The sequence below is a fragment of the Thunnus albacares genome, chromosome 3 (assembly GCF_914725855.1).
Source record: "Thunnus albacares chromosome 3, fThuAlb1.1, whole genome shotgun sequence".
Taxonomy (NCBI): Eukaryota; Metazoa; Chordata; class Actinopteri; order Scombriformes; family Scombridae; genus Thunnus; species Thunnus albacares.
The window spans coordinates 22,788,485-22,802,977 of record NC_058108.1 but is presented as its reverse complement, the minus strand read 5'-3'; the positions used below and the strand labels follow the sequence as shown (position 1 = coordinate 22,802,977).

The following is a 14,493-nucleotide window of genomic DNA, read 5'->3' as shown; positions in this document are numbered from 1 at the left end:
AGCTGTGTTAAGCCAAGGCTTCTAATTTCCACATTTTTGACATTTCAGTCATTTTGATAAATACAGGGCTATATGATGAATAAAAGACCCATGTAATAGCTTAGTTGTTTTTTTTTTAGTGGTATTATTAATTGGATGTAGGTTAATGTTTGATAGATTAATGATTTCTCTTTTTAAAAAACAGTCCCTGAAAAAAAAGCTTTTGTTCATGACAAGGTTAGGAGCAACTGCAACACTGGGAAGTAACATTTTCTTATATTCTTCTCTCTCCTTTGTTGAGCAGAAATTGACATTGAGCGCTGTGTCCGAGAATCCATCAACCTCTTCTGCTGGACTCCAAAGAGTGCTACATACAGACAACACGCTCAGCCACCAAAGGCCACTGGTGACAATGGCTTTGGGAAAACAGCAACATGTTACTCATCAGACTACCAGGACTTGCCCAAGACAGACCTTGTGAGTATTACTCATAACACCCGCAGACATATTTGAAAGTACCATCAATTTTAAGTTGGCCAACTTTGTTATTATTATCTGTGCAGTACTGTCTAATTCTGCTTTTAGTCTAAGACTAAAATAGCTAGGACTTCCAATAAGTCTGATGTCATGAACTGCCTTGCCCTCAACATGCTCAGACTGTTCAAGGCCTCAACATGACACAAAAGATGTTTCAGTTAAAATATACGTTTGCATCAGAATAATACAGGACTTTTTATAAGTATTTAACCTATACATTATGTCTGCTGATATGCTGCAGGAAAATCTGTATCTTTAAAAGCAAGTGAAAAACATTGGTACAGTAGCACTTAAAAATACAGCTTGGTAATAACATATTTATATTTGGATAACGATGTGGTAATTAATAATATATTAGTAATAACAATGAGAGTATCATTATTTTTTCCTAATTGATTTATAATAATGGAAAAAGAAACATCTCAAGGCAATAATGAGCTGAACATAAATGGAATTATGGGCTATTCAGCTCAAAATACGGTTTTATAAGATAATGATCTCTCAAATGACGATGGGCCTCATTCATCAATATCTTCATTTTTTCTTGAATTTGTTCTTAAGAAAGGTACTAAGAAAAGTCTATGTCAGATTCATGATGTGTTCTTAAACCGCAGCATTGTTCGCTCATGTGTTCTTATAATGATGAATCCCATTGTCCTTGTAACTTGAAAGCGCGTACCAGGTGATCCAGATTAGCACAGGTGAACACCCCACCAATCCTCATAAAAGGGCATGAGACTGCAGGGCCGTGTGCACACACAGGAACCATACACAGATATTGAAAAAATGAAGAAGAGAAGAGAGAGAAGTCAAAAACGCTCACATGGAAGTCTAAAGAGGGTGCAGCACTGGACTCCAAACGTAAAAAAACCCCAACAGCTCTGAAGTGGAGGTACTGCTGCAGGAAATAAACATCAAATGAGCCGTCATATGTAGTAGCGTCAGTAGTGGAAATAAAATAACAGATCAAAAATATGCATGAGATGCTATTACTCATTCAGTGAATGCTGTATCCAGAGAAGGGCACACAACTGATGAAGTAAAAAAAAAAAAAAAAAGGTTTGATCTCAAATCTGAGGCCCAAAAAATATTGCCAAACACAGAAGAGAGATGCTGACCACTGGAGAGTTATCTGAGCTGTACCAGCACATAGGGGCCATTATTGGAGAGACAGAACTCTGTGGTGTGCCGTCAGATAAGCACTTGGACACAGACCTAGTAGCTGTAAAACCAAGGAACATGTGACACATATAACATGTGAACAACAGTGTGTAAAACCTAAAGGCAGGTGATTATTTTTGTGAATATGTGTTCTCTTCTTCAACATGTGTTTAAAAAGTGTTACCTAATTGCTTAGTTTGTATTCAAAATTCAAACTTTTGCTTTTGCAATATAGACCAAAATAAAAGATCACTAAAGTGGTTTGATTTTTATCATTTATTTACGGATTATCTCCCGCTGAGGCAACCACCCTCTGAGGCAGAACCTGGCACCTCACAGCCAGTACCTCCATGCATGCACTCAGGTCCTATTCAACTGCCCCATGTCTGATCACAGATGCGATCCTGGACATTCAAGGGAGAATGGCCCAAACACTTTCACACATAGCCTCAACACTGGCCACAATGTCGGAGACACTTGAAGAAATTTATACAAATATAATATAATAATACAAATAAAGATATGCCCTGAAACCTAATTGATTTTTTAAGTGATGTGTTTCTTTCTTGAGATTAAGTGTAAACTATAAATAATAACAGTCTAAAAGTCAAATTAAAAGCTTTTTTTTTTTTTTTTACAAACAAGCAATGAATTGCTGTCAAACATGGACAGCAAATCTATTGTCCGAGGAGTGGGTGAGGACACATATCCTCTTGTTGTCAATTATTTTGCACAAACATGTCAGCACTCAAAAATGCGTGAGTGTGATTTTGACTGTGCATAGATTCTGTTCTTACGTAGGAACAAATCCTGAATAAGAAAACATTGGTGAATGTCAGAATCTTCATGAAAACTGCGCAAATGTGTTTTAAGAAGAATTTTCTTCATACGAACAGTTGGTGAATGAGGCCCAATCGTCATATCACATCATAGTCATAATACTTAATACAGAACATGGAAACCTCAATCTTAAAATCCCAAAGTGGCCAAATATTGATTTGTATTAAAATGCATCCTCTTTATAAATATTCAAGTCATTTAATCCACACATATCTTCACATAAAATTTGTAACACTTTATTTATAAAGCGCACTTTTGAATGCACTATTACAAAATGCTTTGCAGCAAACATAATACATTACATTATATTAGATTCATTTAGCACACGCTTTTGTACAAAACACCTTACAATAAGTTCAATAAATGCATTCAATTTTCTTGGGATCAAGTGCTAGATATCATGAAAAGCTTTAGGTCCATTCCTCCCAAGATACAGAGATGCAGATGTACTTACAATTAAAATTAAACACAAATGTGTATCTAAAGAAAGTGTTAATACTTTTGAGAGGTGTTTATTGATGTGATGCCATCTATTCTGTGTTTAGTTTTGAGGTGCAGCCCTTTTTGCCTTTCACACCTGAATGCATCGTGTCCAGAAAGCTCACAAACACTCTTGTCAGCCCTATCTGCTGTGTGCCCAAGTGATTGCTGTAATCTTTCTCATTCAGCCGAGGCTCATTTGTATGGGTGGTGGCATTGATCCATGGCCGCATCTATCTGCACCCCACCTCTTCCTCAGAAAACATTCAGGCAGGAGTGCACAGCCAAATGTCACTCTTGTGACTTTAGTGACCACAGACTCACACATACAAAACACACAAAGCCATGTGTACAGTATGACTGCAGAGAGGGAATGCAGAAAATAGGTTGAAGTTGAAGTGTTTTTCTAGATTTTGCTTTTCGTAGGAGACATGATGGCATTGTTGTAAGGATGATTACAGGGGTCGGCACAGATTCTCCTTTGTGTTTTTACAAGAGCAAAATTGAATACCCTACCAGTTGAACTCAATCATGAAATAATGCTTCATTTAAACACCTCGATCAAAATAATTGGACTCACTACAAAATACATTTCATTCTATTTTGAAAGGGATGGTTTAAATCATTTTACAGTCTCTTCTCCATTTTAAACTTAAACACACATTATCATTCATTACTTTATATTTACTTTTATTTATATACCTATCATCTTCCTACACATATTTGCCCACAAGACACATCCTTTGTCATTTACTGTATGTGTGCTCACCAACGTCTTTCTCAGGGCAGCTGTTTAAACATGTGATGTTATCAGTTTTGGTGACACAGTTCAGTAACTCCAGTAAATATCTTCTGATATAACTTTTGCTTCAATCCAAAATGGCAGTAAACCAAATTATAGTGCAAAGTATTTTCATGCAGTTCAATCTTTTTCTGAAGTTTGCTCACGGTCGAGTGCCAATGTTACAGAAGAAGATTAGGGCCACGTGAAATATGTATTTGAGTTCTGAGTTTAAAGTCAGAATTCTGACTTGGGAGGTACAATATTTCAGGTGGAGGTAAACCTATGTCAGGTGAGACAGGCATCTCCACAATAAAATACTGCAGCTTTAATGCAGTTTTGGTTTTATTTGTCCAGGTTTTGAGATATCGGTCTCCACCTAAATATAATAGTGAGTTAAATGTCATTTCATCAGGCCTCACTCTGAAGAGTTTTCATGTGGGCTATTTCTTTATTTCTCCATGGAAAGTGCACACAGTTCATTCTGTAGAATACCTTTACTTCCTCTGTATTAGGCACTTATTTGTGAAAGAGAGCTTGCCGTACATGCAAAGATACATGCTTTTAATTCAATTCTAATGCTGTGAATACCACAGATTAAATTCCATTCATTTCATTTGTGTCAAAGTGGAGGCAGAATCGTCTTTGAGCATGCTTGTGTTGTTTGTCACAAATATTGTCTTTTCAGTTTATGCATTTTGATGACAATAAAGAGGTCAAACATAAAAAAAGCATCTGTGTTCAGCTAAGGCTTCTAATTTCCAAATGTTTGACATTTCAGTCATTTTGATAAATACACAGTTATATGATGAATAAAAGACCCATGTGTAATAGCTTAGTTGGGTTTTTTTTTAATTCTGAGAATAAAGTCAGAACTCAAATAAATTTTTCACATGTGGCCCTAATCCTCTTCTGTACAATGTCAACACGACACCTTATCTAAGAATTTTATTTACTGTATTGTAGCATTCATTCAAATATGACTGAAAGGGAGTTGAAGATCGGATTGATTACATTCTGAAGAAAAATAACCAGAGCCAGTGTTGTTCTTATCAGCTCTCTGAGCTGTAGCTTCAGGTTCAGTTCAAGTGAAACAAAACTCACTGGTACTATCGACATGTTGAGTTACAGTTTTTCATATTAACGGAAGTCCGTTTTGTATTGACCCAAGTAATTGTCCCAAAAAATGCAGTAAAAGAGTGGTACGGCTGATACTGTATATTTGTGTTACATGCTGGATGCCCTGTCAGCAGATTCTCAGGCCTCGTAGTGAACAGACATCCAGTCAGCTTGGTCTGAGTGAGTGAATACGAGAAAAGAAGCTCTCCGTCTCCTTTCTCTCAGTCACTAATGAGAGAATCTAAACATCGCAGAACAAATGCAAAAATGTTCCACAATTGTACCATTGATTAAATTACCTCTAATTCATCAACCTTTGACATTATTTTTGTTAATCTCCAGGTAGACATTTGATTGTCTTTCTTTTTTCTCTTTCTTTTTTTTCTTGATCATGGCGTTCACATGCAAATTTGTGCATGACTGCTGGAAAGTGAGTGACACATCTGTTGCAGCCATAATAGAGCAACTTATGAGCAACAGAAAATGTGTTTTCAACCTGTCAACCTAATGTCAAGCTAAAATGTCAACCTACTTGGTAACACATGATAAATTTGTATTTGCTCGCCTCCGGAATATACATAGAGGCTGCTGATGGTATTGGCCATGAAGTTATTATTGACATTGGCTGCTTTTAGTTTAAAATAAATCAAAATACAGTACAGTGTACGGAAGACTAATGCCATTCCCTGTGGATGAGCAGATGTTTTGCTCACTGTCATCTAACAGCTGGCAGAGCTCATGTTTCAATGATTGGGCAAATGGATGTCCATGAGTAAACGGGTATGTTCCCTGGTCACTATTTTTCTGTTCTTGTGTGCTACGTGTTCCCATGAACATGTAAAACTGTGAGCAAATGGAGCATTTTGAATTAGATGAGGTAATAAGATTTGTAGGTGATGGGCAAAACAGATCTGTTAGGTCTTCACTTTCTAAGACTTATCCTGTACAAGGCTTTGATGCAATCAAATTACCCCCTGTATAATATATGTAGTCCAGTAATTTCTATTTTGAAGCTTCCTTGTTGACAGTGTGATGTGTTGTTTCAACTCTATGATAGTTTTTGAGGTGATAGCAGAAACACCTAACACACAAAAATATAATCTGATACAACTCCACTACTAACTCCGGCCTCAAAATTGACTATAGAGTTGAATCAGTACCTCTATGAACTGAACTGAACATTATAAGCTTCACAAAAGTAAGATTTATTGCAGGGCTGTTGTAATGGATCACATTATAATGTACAGTTGTATCTAATAATATTGTAACTTGTATAGTTGTTCATGTTAGTGTGTTCACTCACTGTAACTTTTAATATTATTCATAAAATCTACGTCTAGGTCTTTATTAATCTTTTTGTTTTCAATACAGTGTTTGATGAATACTTGGACAAAATATGAAAAAACATGATCATGTAATTTTGTGTGAGTGTTTCAGTCACCAGATTTAAGTGCAAAACAAGTTGCTTATGCACCACTAAAGCCACATTATATTTCAGCATGTCTAGACTCAAATTCTGTTTTTGAGTCTTCATTTGAGGAGGAGATGAGTTTTCATTTGAGGAAGTTACCATTTCTGCCCTTCTCCAGAAAAACCACTCATTTTAGAGCGATATTGGTAACTTCTATGTGGCCAGAATTAAATCAGGAAGTATATGAAAATCTTCACTTTAAAATTCTCCCTTATGTGTGTGTTTATGTGTGTGTGGGATCACTGTGAGGGGTAGCTATTTGTTGTTAACATTTTTCTCAGATCATGGCCTCAGTTATGCTCTTCTTCTCATTGTCTGACTGCAGACTTGGCAGATCAAATATGTTTTTTTGGAATTATGCTCAAACACTACACACTGTGTCATTAAGCCATTCTCGGCTGGCACACACTGCTCATCATGACATTTAAGTCACCACACAGTGCTTCATCAGCTGCGGGCAATGGCAGGCTGCATAGTTTGCCTATTTCTATCAGTATATTATGTTTGTATGGATGTATTTAGTATATATACAGTATGTGTAGAGACATTATTTCGTTTTACTGAAGTAGATCTATAGGTGTTGCCACTCATCTTTGCTGCTTTTCTATGAGCTCAAGTCACACTCATGCAGATGAGCCTGTTCAACTCTATGGAGCTGTCCCACTTTTATACAGTGATGGTCACAAACCACAAAGCCCAGTTGGGCACAGTGGTTAGCATTATTTGTTGTGTCCTTAACCCGACAACAGGCAAGATTGTCTTGTCAGTAGGTAATTTGCACCTTCACAGGGTGAAGCTGTTCCTATGTAATTAATCAACCGATTACAGCAATCCACTGCAAGCAAACGAACTTTTGTTGTTTTACAATGATTAATCAGTGTCAACATTTTGTGATGAAGGATCTTAATGTAGTTGATGACATTCAATGGAATTGTTAAAAATTCCTGATTATCAACAACAACATGTTGGCTGAACACCCTTCCATCAGTTGGTTGTTGTTACACAATGTGTACAGAAAAGATTAGACTGGTGGATTGTTATAGCAACCGCTCACCTGTGATCTTCTGTTAGATGTATACCCTGTGCTTAAAAGGCATTTTTAACTAGTAAGTGATCTTTTAAAAGCATTCCTTAAAGGCAGACAAATTAACTCACTCTTTCGCCAGTGTTTGTATGTTTCATATTTTTTAGACAGTTGAAAAGTTTATAAAGGTCCCCAGGACTCTTAACAATCAGTTGACTATATGCTTGAATGGAAAAGATCCAAGCATACAGCTCTACCTACAAACTCAACCAGTGGAGTAAGCATTTATTTCAGTAATTACCGTCTTGTTTTTAATTACAGTTTACCCAGTAGCTTTAGTAACTGCATGAGACATGAAGCAAATCATAATTTAAATACTGACCTGTATCTTTACATCTAGTACATAATAATGTATGTGACTCAACTGATTTATGATTGCACACATGCAAACAGCCACATGCACCACTGCTTCAGTGATAAACTGGTATGTGATAGTCAACATGACCCGCTGTAATTGTTGCTCATCACAATGAAAAGCCCCGTCAGCTCGGGAGGGTAAGAACCAGCTGAACACACACATATCTGGTCCCAAACCAAAATATAATATATTTTGTTAATATAATATGTTCTCTTTGGAATTGGATTTTATTTTGTCTTCCTGCAGTATTAATCACTGAGTACAAGTTACATTCGAAATAAATAACAAACTTCCCAGTCATAAGGTTTTACTGCTATCTGGAAAGCTTAGGTAGTTAAGGGAGCTCAGTTGTCCCTCGTTCCCACGTAATTCAAACTGATCTTCTCATCTCTGGGTTTGTTCAGTAAAAATGCAAAACTGCACAGAAAAGCAGCAAGGCCAAGATGAGAAATTATTCAAATAATGTTGTACTATACAAGTAAAAGCTGGTATCCTTAATGTTTTTACTTCATAGACTGTATGTGTAATATGTATGTGTAATTCAATGAAGAAATATAATAAAACACAAAAACAGGCACATTTATACTGCAGATGCTCTTCATGTTTTGCTATTTAGAATTTTTGATCAGTTTGTCAGATTACACCTGTCCCTGATGACAATAAAACATTGACAAAATAAAACTTCAAATTACTTACCATGTACCACGTGTAACTGATCTCTGTGGCTTTACAGAGATTAAAGACTAAAAAGTGTTATTAAAACCAACATGTTTCAGCCTGTTCTGCAAATAGGGCTTGCTCTAAAATGCAGTGCAATCTGTCACGGGTGGTGTGTATCAGGCAGCAGGGGAAGGACCCAAATGCAGACTATAGAGGCAGGCAGGAGAAGTTCAGTGAGTTTATTGTCCAAAGAGAAGACACAATAGGACTGACATTAGTGGTAATCGATGGCTGACGATTGGGGCACGCAGACCACTGGAGTGCAGAGCAGGAGGCAGGCAGCTGGAGGTCTATTTGGGCGTCAGCAAGGATGGCCGACTGATTATCTGTGAAGTCTGGCTGGGCGTCCGCAGGGGCTGCTGACTGGAGGTCTGGCTGTGCTTCGGCAGGGGTGGCCAACTGGGACTCAGGCAGAGTGCTGGCAAGGATGGCTAGCGGGGGTTCAGGGAGGGCATTAGCAGGTGCGGCTCACGGCTGGAGGTCTGGCAGGTCATTGGCAGGGACGGCCGACAGTTGAGGAACAGGCTTGATGTGGGCTCAGGACAGGCAGGCTGTGAGCAGTCTGGGGTGCAGGCTGGTTGCGAGTAGTCCGGGGTGCAGGCTGAAGGCTAGCAGGCTGGGGTGCTGGCCAAGATGCAAGCTGAAGGCTATCATTCTGGTGGTTAGCATGCTGGTGGCTAGCATGCTGCAGGTTAGCTGGCTGGGAAGCAGGCAGGAAAAGTCTGAGGGCATCTGGTGGACTAGTTGAGCAATCCCGGCGCCAGAGGAAAGTAACTGGCTGGGCACTTGGTTTTTGTGAGTGGGTCCGCATAAACACTATCCACCAACCATGTCCCAAAACAACACTGGCAAGTGAAGCCTGCATCCTTCTGTCCACTCACAAGTGGTGCAAGCATAAGAATTCATTTGTGCATAATATTGCACGAAAGAACCAATAACTGCAGGTACTGAAGTCCATTCCTACCTTAAAAATGTCTTCCTCCTGGTTTTACGTGTGGTCAGAGCAGTTAAGTCCAGGATTCTAACAATGTCACTGTCCAATGACATGTTAAGTCAAGCATTCTGTTTTTTTACTTTAACTTGTTTTTATTGTTAGCCACGGCATACTAACCTCAGCCATTTGTTTTCAAACTCCCCGCCCTGGAATCACACACCGACAAACAGCCGCTGGACGGTTTCTGTTTCAGAGCAGAGATACTAAACATAAGGACAGATATGTAATTTTGCTCTAAATCCAGATGCCAAAAATGGACAAAAAAACATACAAACAAAGCAGGAGTTTTTTTTTCCTCCCTGTGAATTTTATTTAATTTTTTTCACTGAGCCTCGTGGACCCTTTCACGTCTTCAGGCCTAGAGTTTGAGCCCCTGTAAGCCCATCATTAAAACAGCATCAATGCTGATTTCTCCTGGGAGGGGAGATATAAAATAAGCATTTCTTTAACAGTTTTTTTATGCTGTTCAATGTATTTTAATCATTGGAAAAAGATGTAATAATGGTCCTTTTACAACAAAACAGAGTCCGTGTCTCTTGCATTGAAGTCAAACATGCATTAAAGGTCAAGACTGATTGCTGTGTAAATGAATTGATTTATTACTTTACAGTTGTTTTTTTCATTTGTAAGCTTAGTCAACACAGGCAGGTGTGTTCTTTGAAAGTCACACCCTGGTTTACTCTCAAGTTGAGGCTTTCACAAGCCTCCCCCCTTTAGTCATACTTCCCTGATTGTGACACTATCACAATGTCTTATTATGATTCCAGTTTTTTAAAAGGCTGTTCCATGAATTCCCTGCCCTCGGCCAGTCAGTGTCTCAGCATGTCTAGTTGTATTAATCTTTGCAGTTAATCTTAGATTGAAAGTACACTGTCATGAGTGAGTCCTGTAATAAATGCTACCTATTTGATAAGGTGTCACTGTGACGGTGAGGTCTTGATTCAACTCCATGGTCATTTTGTGGCCGCACTCAGTAGTGTTGGTTTTTGTAATGGAGGTGGGCCACGGTGCCTGAAATAAGGACCACCTCAGGTCACATCTACATACATACAGAAAATGTATACTTTTAATTGACTAAAACATTAACCTTCAGGGACAAGGTACAGTTGAAGTCAGTAGTTCACATACACTTTAGCCAAATACATTGAAACTCAATTTTTCACAATTCCTGACATTTAATCTTAGTAAACATTCCCTGTCTTAGGTCAGTTAGGATCACTAATTTATTTTAAGAATGTGAAATGTATGAATAATAGTAGAGAGAATGCAGGTTGTATTTCCTTCATCACATTCCCAGTGGATCAGAAGTATACATACACTTAGTATTTGGTAGCATTGCCTTTAAATTGTTTAACTTGGGTCAAACATTTTGGGTAGCCTTCCAAAAGCTTCTCACAATAAGTTCCTGGTATTTTGGCCCATTCCTCCTGACAGATCTGGTGTAACTGAGTCAGGTTTTTAGGTCTCCTTGTTCGCACATGCTTCTTCAGTTCTGCCCACAAATTTTCTGTTGGATTGAGGTCAGGGTTTTGTGATGGCCACTCCAATACCTTGACTTTGTTGTCCATAAGCCGTTCGCCACAACTTTGGAAGCATGCATTGTCATTGTTCATTTGGAAGACCCATTTATGACCAAGCTTTAACTTCCTGGCTGATGTCTTGAGATGTTGCTTCAATATATTCACATAATTGTCCTTCCTCGTGATGCCATCTATTTTGAGAAGTGCACTAGTCCTTGTAGCAAAGCACTGCCACAACATGATGCTGCCATCCCTGTGTTTCACGGTTGGGATGGTGTTCTTCGGCTTTCAAGCCTCCCTCTTTTTCCTCCAAACATAACGATGGTCATTGTGGCAAAACAGTTCAATTTTTTTGCCGCTGACCATATGAGACCGGCCAGTCATTTCAGCTGCTAGCAGTTCAAGTCTGAGATGATCAGCCGGTCAACGTCCGTTGTCATCTTGGGGAGATCATGAACTGATGAACTGATCTGTGCAGCTCTTTGATAATTTAATGTCTCTGTACATATAATTCGTTTTGGAGGATATATGTTGGTCTCACAGCTAAAATCTAACAATTGCAGCTGCCACATTAGTTTGTGTGAATGTAAAGTGAAGCTTCATGTTTTTACTGGACAGAACAACAGTGCTGCCTCTGGGGCTCTATATGTAAAGATACCACCACATTTCAATAAATATAAATGTATTAAAATGAACAGATCAGTCTATATTAACTTTTATTTTCTTACACTACATAACAGTTTGGATTTTTATTATAGCTACATTAAAGACTGAAGAACAATTTACTGCATCTCTCTGTCAATGAGGTAAGTACGCTGCTGCAGAGGCGCAGAGGAGAGCAGAGAGAGAATGGACGGGCTTTTCTCTCTACTCAAGAGATTAGTTGAAAAATAAAAAATATTGAATGAATTAAAATAAAGTAATTATTTAGTAATACATTGTTTATTTCATTTACAGTGGTCTTTACAACTATTTATAACATAAATGAAGTCCATAAGAAGTGCAATAACAGGGTGTCTGCAGGTTCTTAAAAGTTTTAAATTCAACTTTATAAATATTAGGCCTTAGAAAATGTGTTTATGTATATTTTGGTTCACCTGGTGGTGCTGCAGGACCTGGATGGCTGCCACAACAATAAAATTAAAAGTTCTGGCTTCATTTCCACTAGCTGTGTCCTGATTGTCAACTGTAGCTGTCAAGGTTGCTAGACGACAAGAGCACTGCTTCGTGTCACAAGGGTAAGGGCGGAAACAGCTAGTGACGCAGCTGGAAATCCTCCGTAGACCAGACCGTCTCATTTAACAGTGCTTGGTTCTGGCCTTTGTGGTCTACGAAGGACACACCTTTGTAGATTGCGTCCTTCGAAGGATGTGGCCCCTGCGAATTGGGACACAGCTATAAGTTATAAGTCAACCAGGAAAATACTGTAGTGTGCAAGAATTTTTCTATGCGGTCAGACAGAAAGCTCCTCTCCTTTTTTCCTTTGCATTTGTGCTTTGGAGAGCCTTTGCTTTTTCACAAAGAAAAGAAGAGAAAAGAGGACTCAGTAAAACACCTTAACTTTACTCCCATGTTTGACTTTCTCAGAATTCTGTTTGTTAGCTCTCTGTCAGTTTGTGCATAGATGGAACGCGCATTAGGGACAGAATAAGCTGATGTATGATATAGTATTGAATTACATACAGTAGATAGAGGAGGTTTCCTATTCATCAGCCCACTAAATATATATTTACTTGTCTGTGGTTGTTAGACATCAGATTGGAAGTTAAATTTAGGAACAAAAAGTCCAAGAGGTGAGTGACTTTTTCTTAGCAACAATCCAAATTGCTGGTCATGGCAGCAGACATCATGAATATGTATATCCTAGCTCTGCTTGTGCTCTTTTATGTTGCCTAGAATAGCTATTGTCAAGCTCTCCGTAGATAATTCAAGAGTGCAGAGTAAAGTTGTTTGTTGAAAACAATGCACCACTCCTCATATCCCTTCACTTCTCCTGTTCTGACTCTTTATTGATGCAGCAGTGTGAGCTGCGCCGTGTAGACATGTCCATACAAATGTATACTACAGAGAATTGAGACAGAGATTCAGCTATTATCACAATTGAAATCAAATACCTATTGAAATAATCACAGTGTGAATATTTATCAGAGGTAAAAACAAAAACCCAATTGTTTGAGAAAATTTGAAAAAGGAAATGTAACAGCATACTTGTCTCTCGTCACAGTCCATGGTCAGGTTTTACCTGAAAAGAAGGGTTTGAGACATTCTTAGAATGAGGCCTCAGTAAAACCCTGCGGTGAGAGTATGCAAGACTGACAATGTGAGTCAAATAACAAACAGTGTATATGATTTTGGCTATAGAGACATATTTTGTCATATTCTTTATGCAGAAAACTTTCTTTTCTAATACTTGTATTTCACAGATGATATACTAATTTAGTTGATATGAAGACCTAGACTAGGCAACTTTCAGTCCATATTAGTCAACTTTATGCTCAAGTAATATTATATATATAGTAAGAATGACAGAGTAAAGACCAGTCTTAGTTTCATTTATTCCTGAAATCTGCATCCATCTATTGTAACTTCCATAGAGCTTTACTTGAAAAGCCAAATACTCTAATAATTATATAGGATTGAAATGTATAAAATAGCAACAGTGAACTGTAGGCTCATTTTAAAAACTGTACTAATACCTGGCAGTCAGGGTACTAGCTCAGCTGGACAGTGCACTGAATCCTTCAAGTAAATCCTTGTCCAGAGAAAAATCTTTAAAATCCTTGCTGGACTCACAGATGTCTCTGCTCTGCAGCGCTGACTTCTACACTTTTTGTTGAGTAGAAGATTGTTCAGCTAACCAATGGAGTTAGCAGCTTTCAAACAATTTATTTCATGGATGGCGGCGCTTTGGCACTTAACCTATTTGATGTGCAGTTGGCCCTTCTCTGTTCTGTAAATGGCTTTTACACTGTGCTGAAATTCACAGATAATGCTGTTAGTATTTCTTTACTATTTAATTTGCATATCAATTAATAGAAGTACCAGACTGCTGTTTGACCACTCATTATCACAATACATTTGTTTGTTAGTTTCTTTAATAGAGCTCAGAAAGAACTGTGGGCATCTACAATTTTTTCACATTTTACGCTTCAAATGATTTTGGGGCATCAATTGCTCACCATTGCAGGGACCAGGGTTCAGTCCCCTGCAGTCATGCCTCCAGCTTTATGCTTTAATGAACCCATTTGACAGTGCAGGTAGAAGCTGGCAAATGATGTTTTGGTCACTGCTGCTTGTTACCTGTGGTGCTCTCAGAGCGGTAATACTGTTTTTTGTGGTAATACATTATATAATTGTATTCACAGGTCAGGATGAACTATTTGAAAAGGATGGTGTGAAATATCTATTATTACTGGTTCCCTAATTTTCAAGTGACATCAATATCCAAC

At 38.2% G+C, this 14,493-nt stretch overlaps 1 protein-coding gene across 4 annotated transcripts in view; it reads left to right on the top strand.

Annotated features, from left to right (window-relative positions):
- Window positions 1-14,493, top strand: part of tbck (TBC1 domain containing kinase) — a 50,811-nt gene that overhangs the window by 23,603 nt on the left and 12,715 nt on the right. For all 4 annotated transcript variants that reach the window (XM_044347064.1, XM_044347063.1, XM_044347065.1 and 1 more), the window contains exon 23: window positions 284-456. In XM_044347064.1, coding sequence (XP_044202999.1) covers window positions 284-456 — 173 coding nt within the window. The remainder of the gene's footprint in view (window positions 1-283; window positions 457-14,493) is intronic.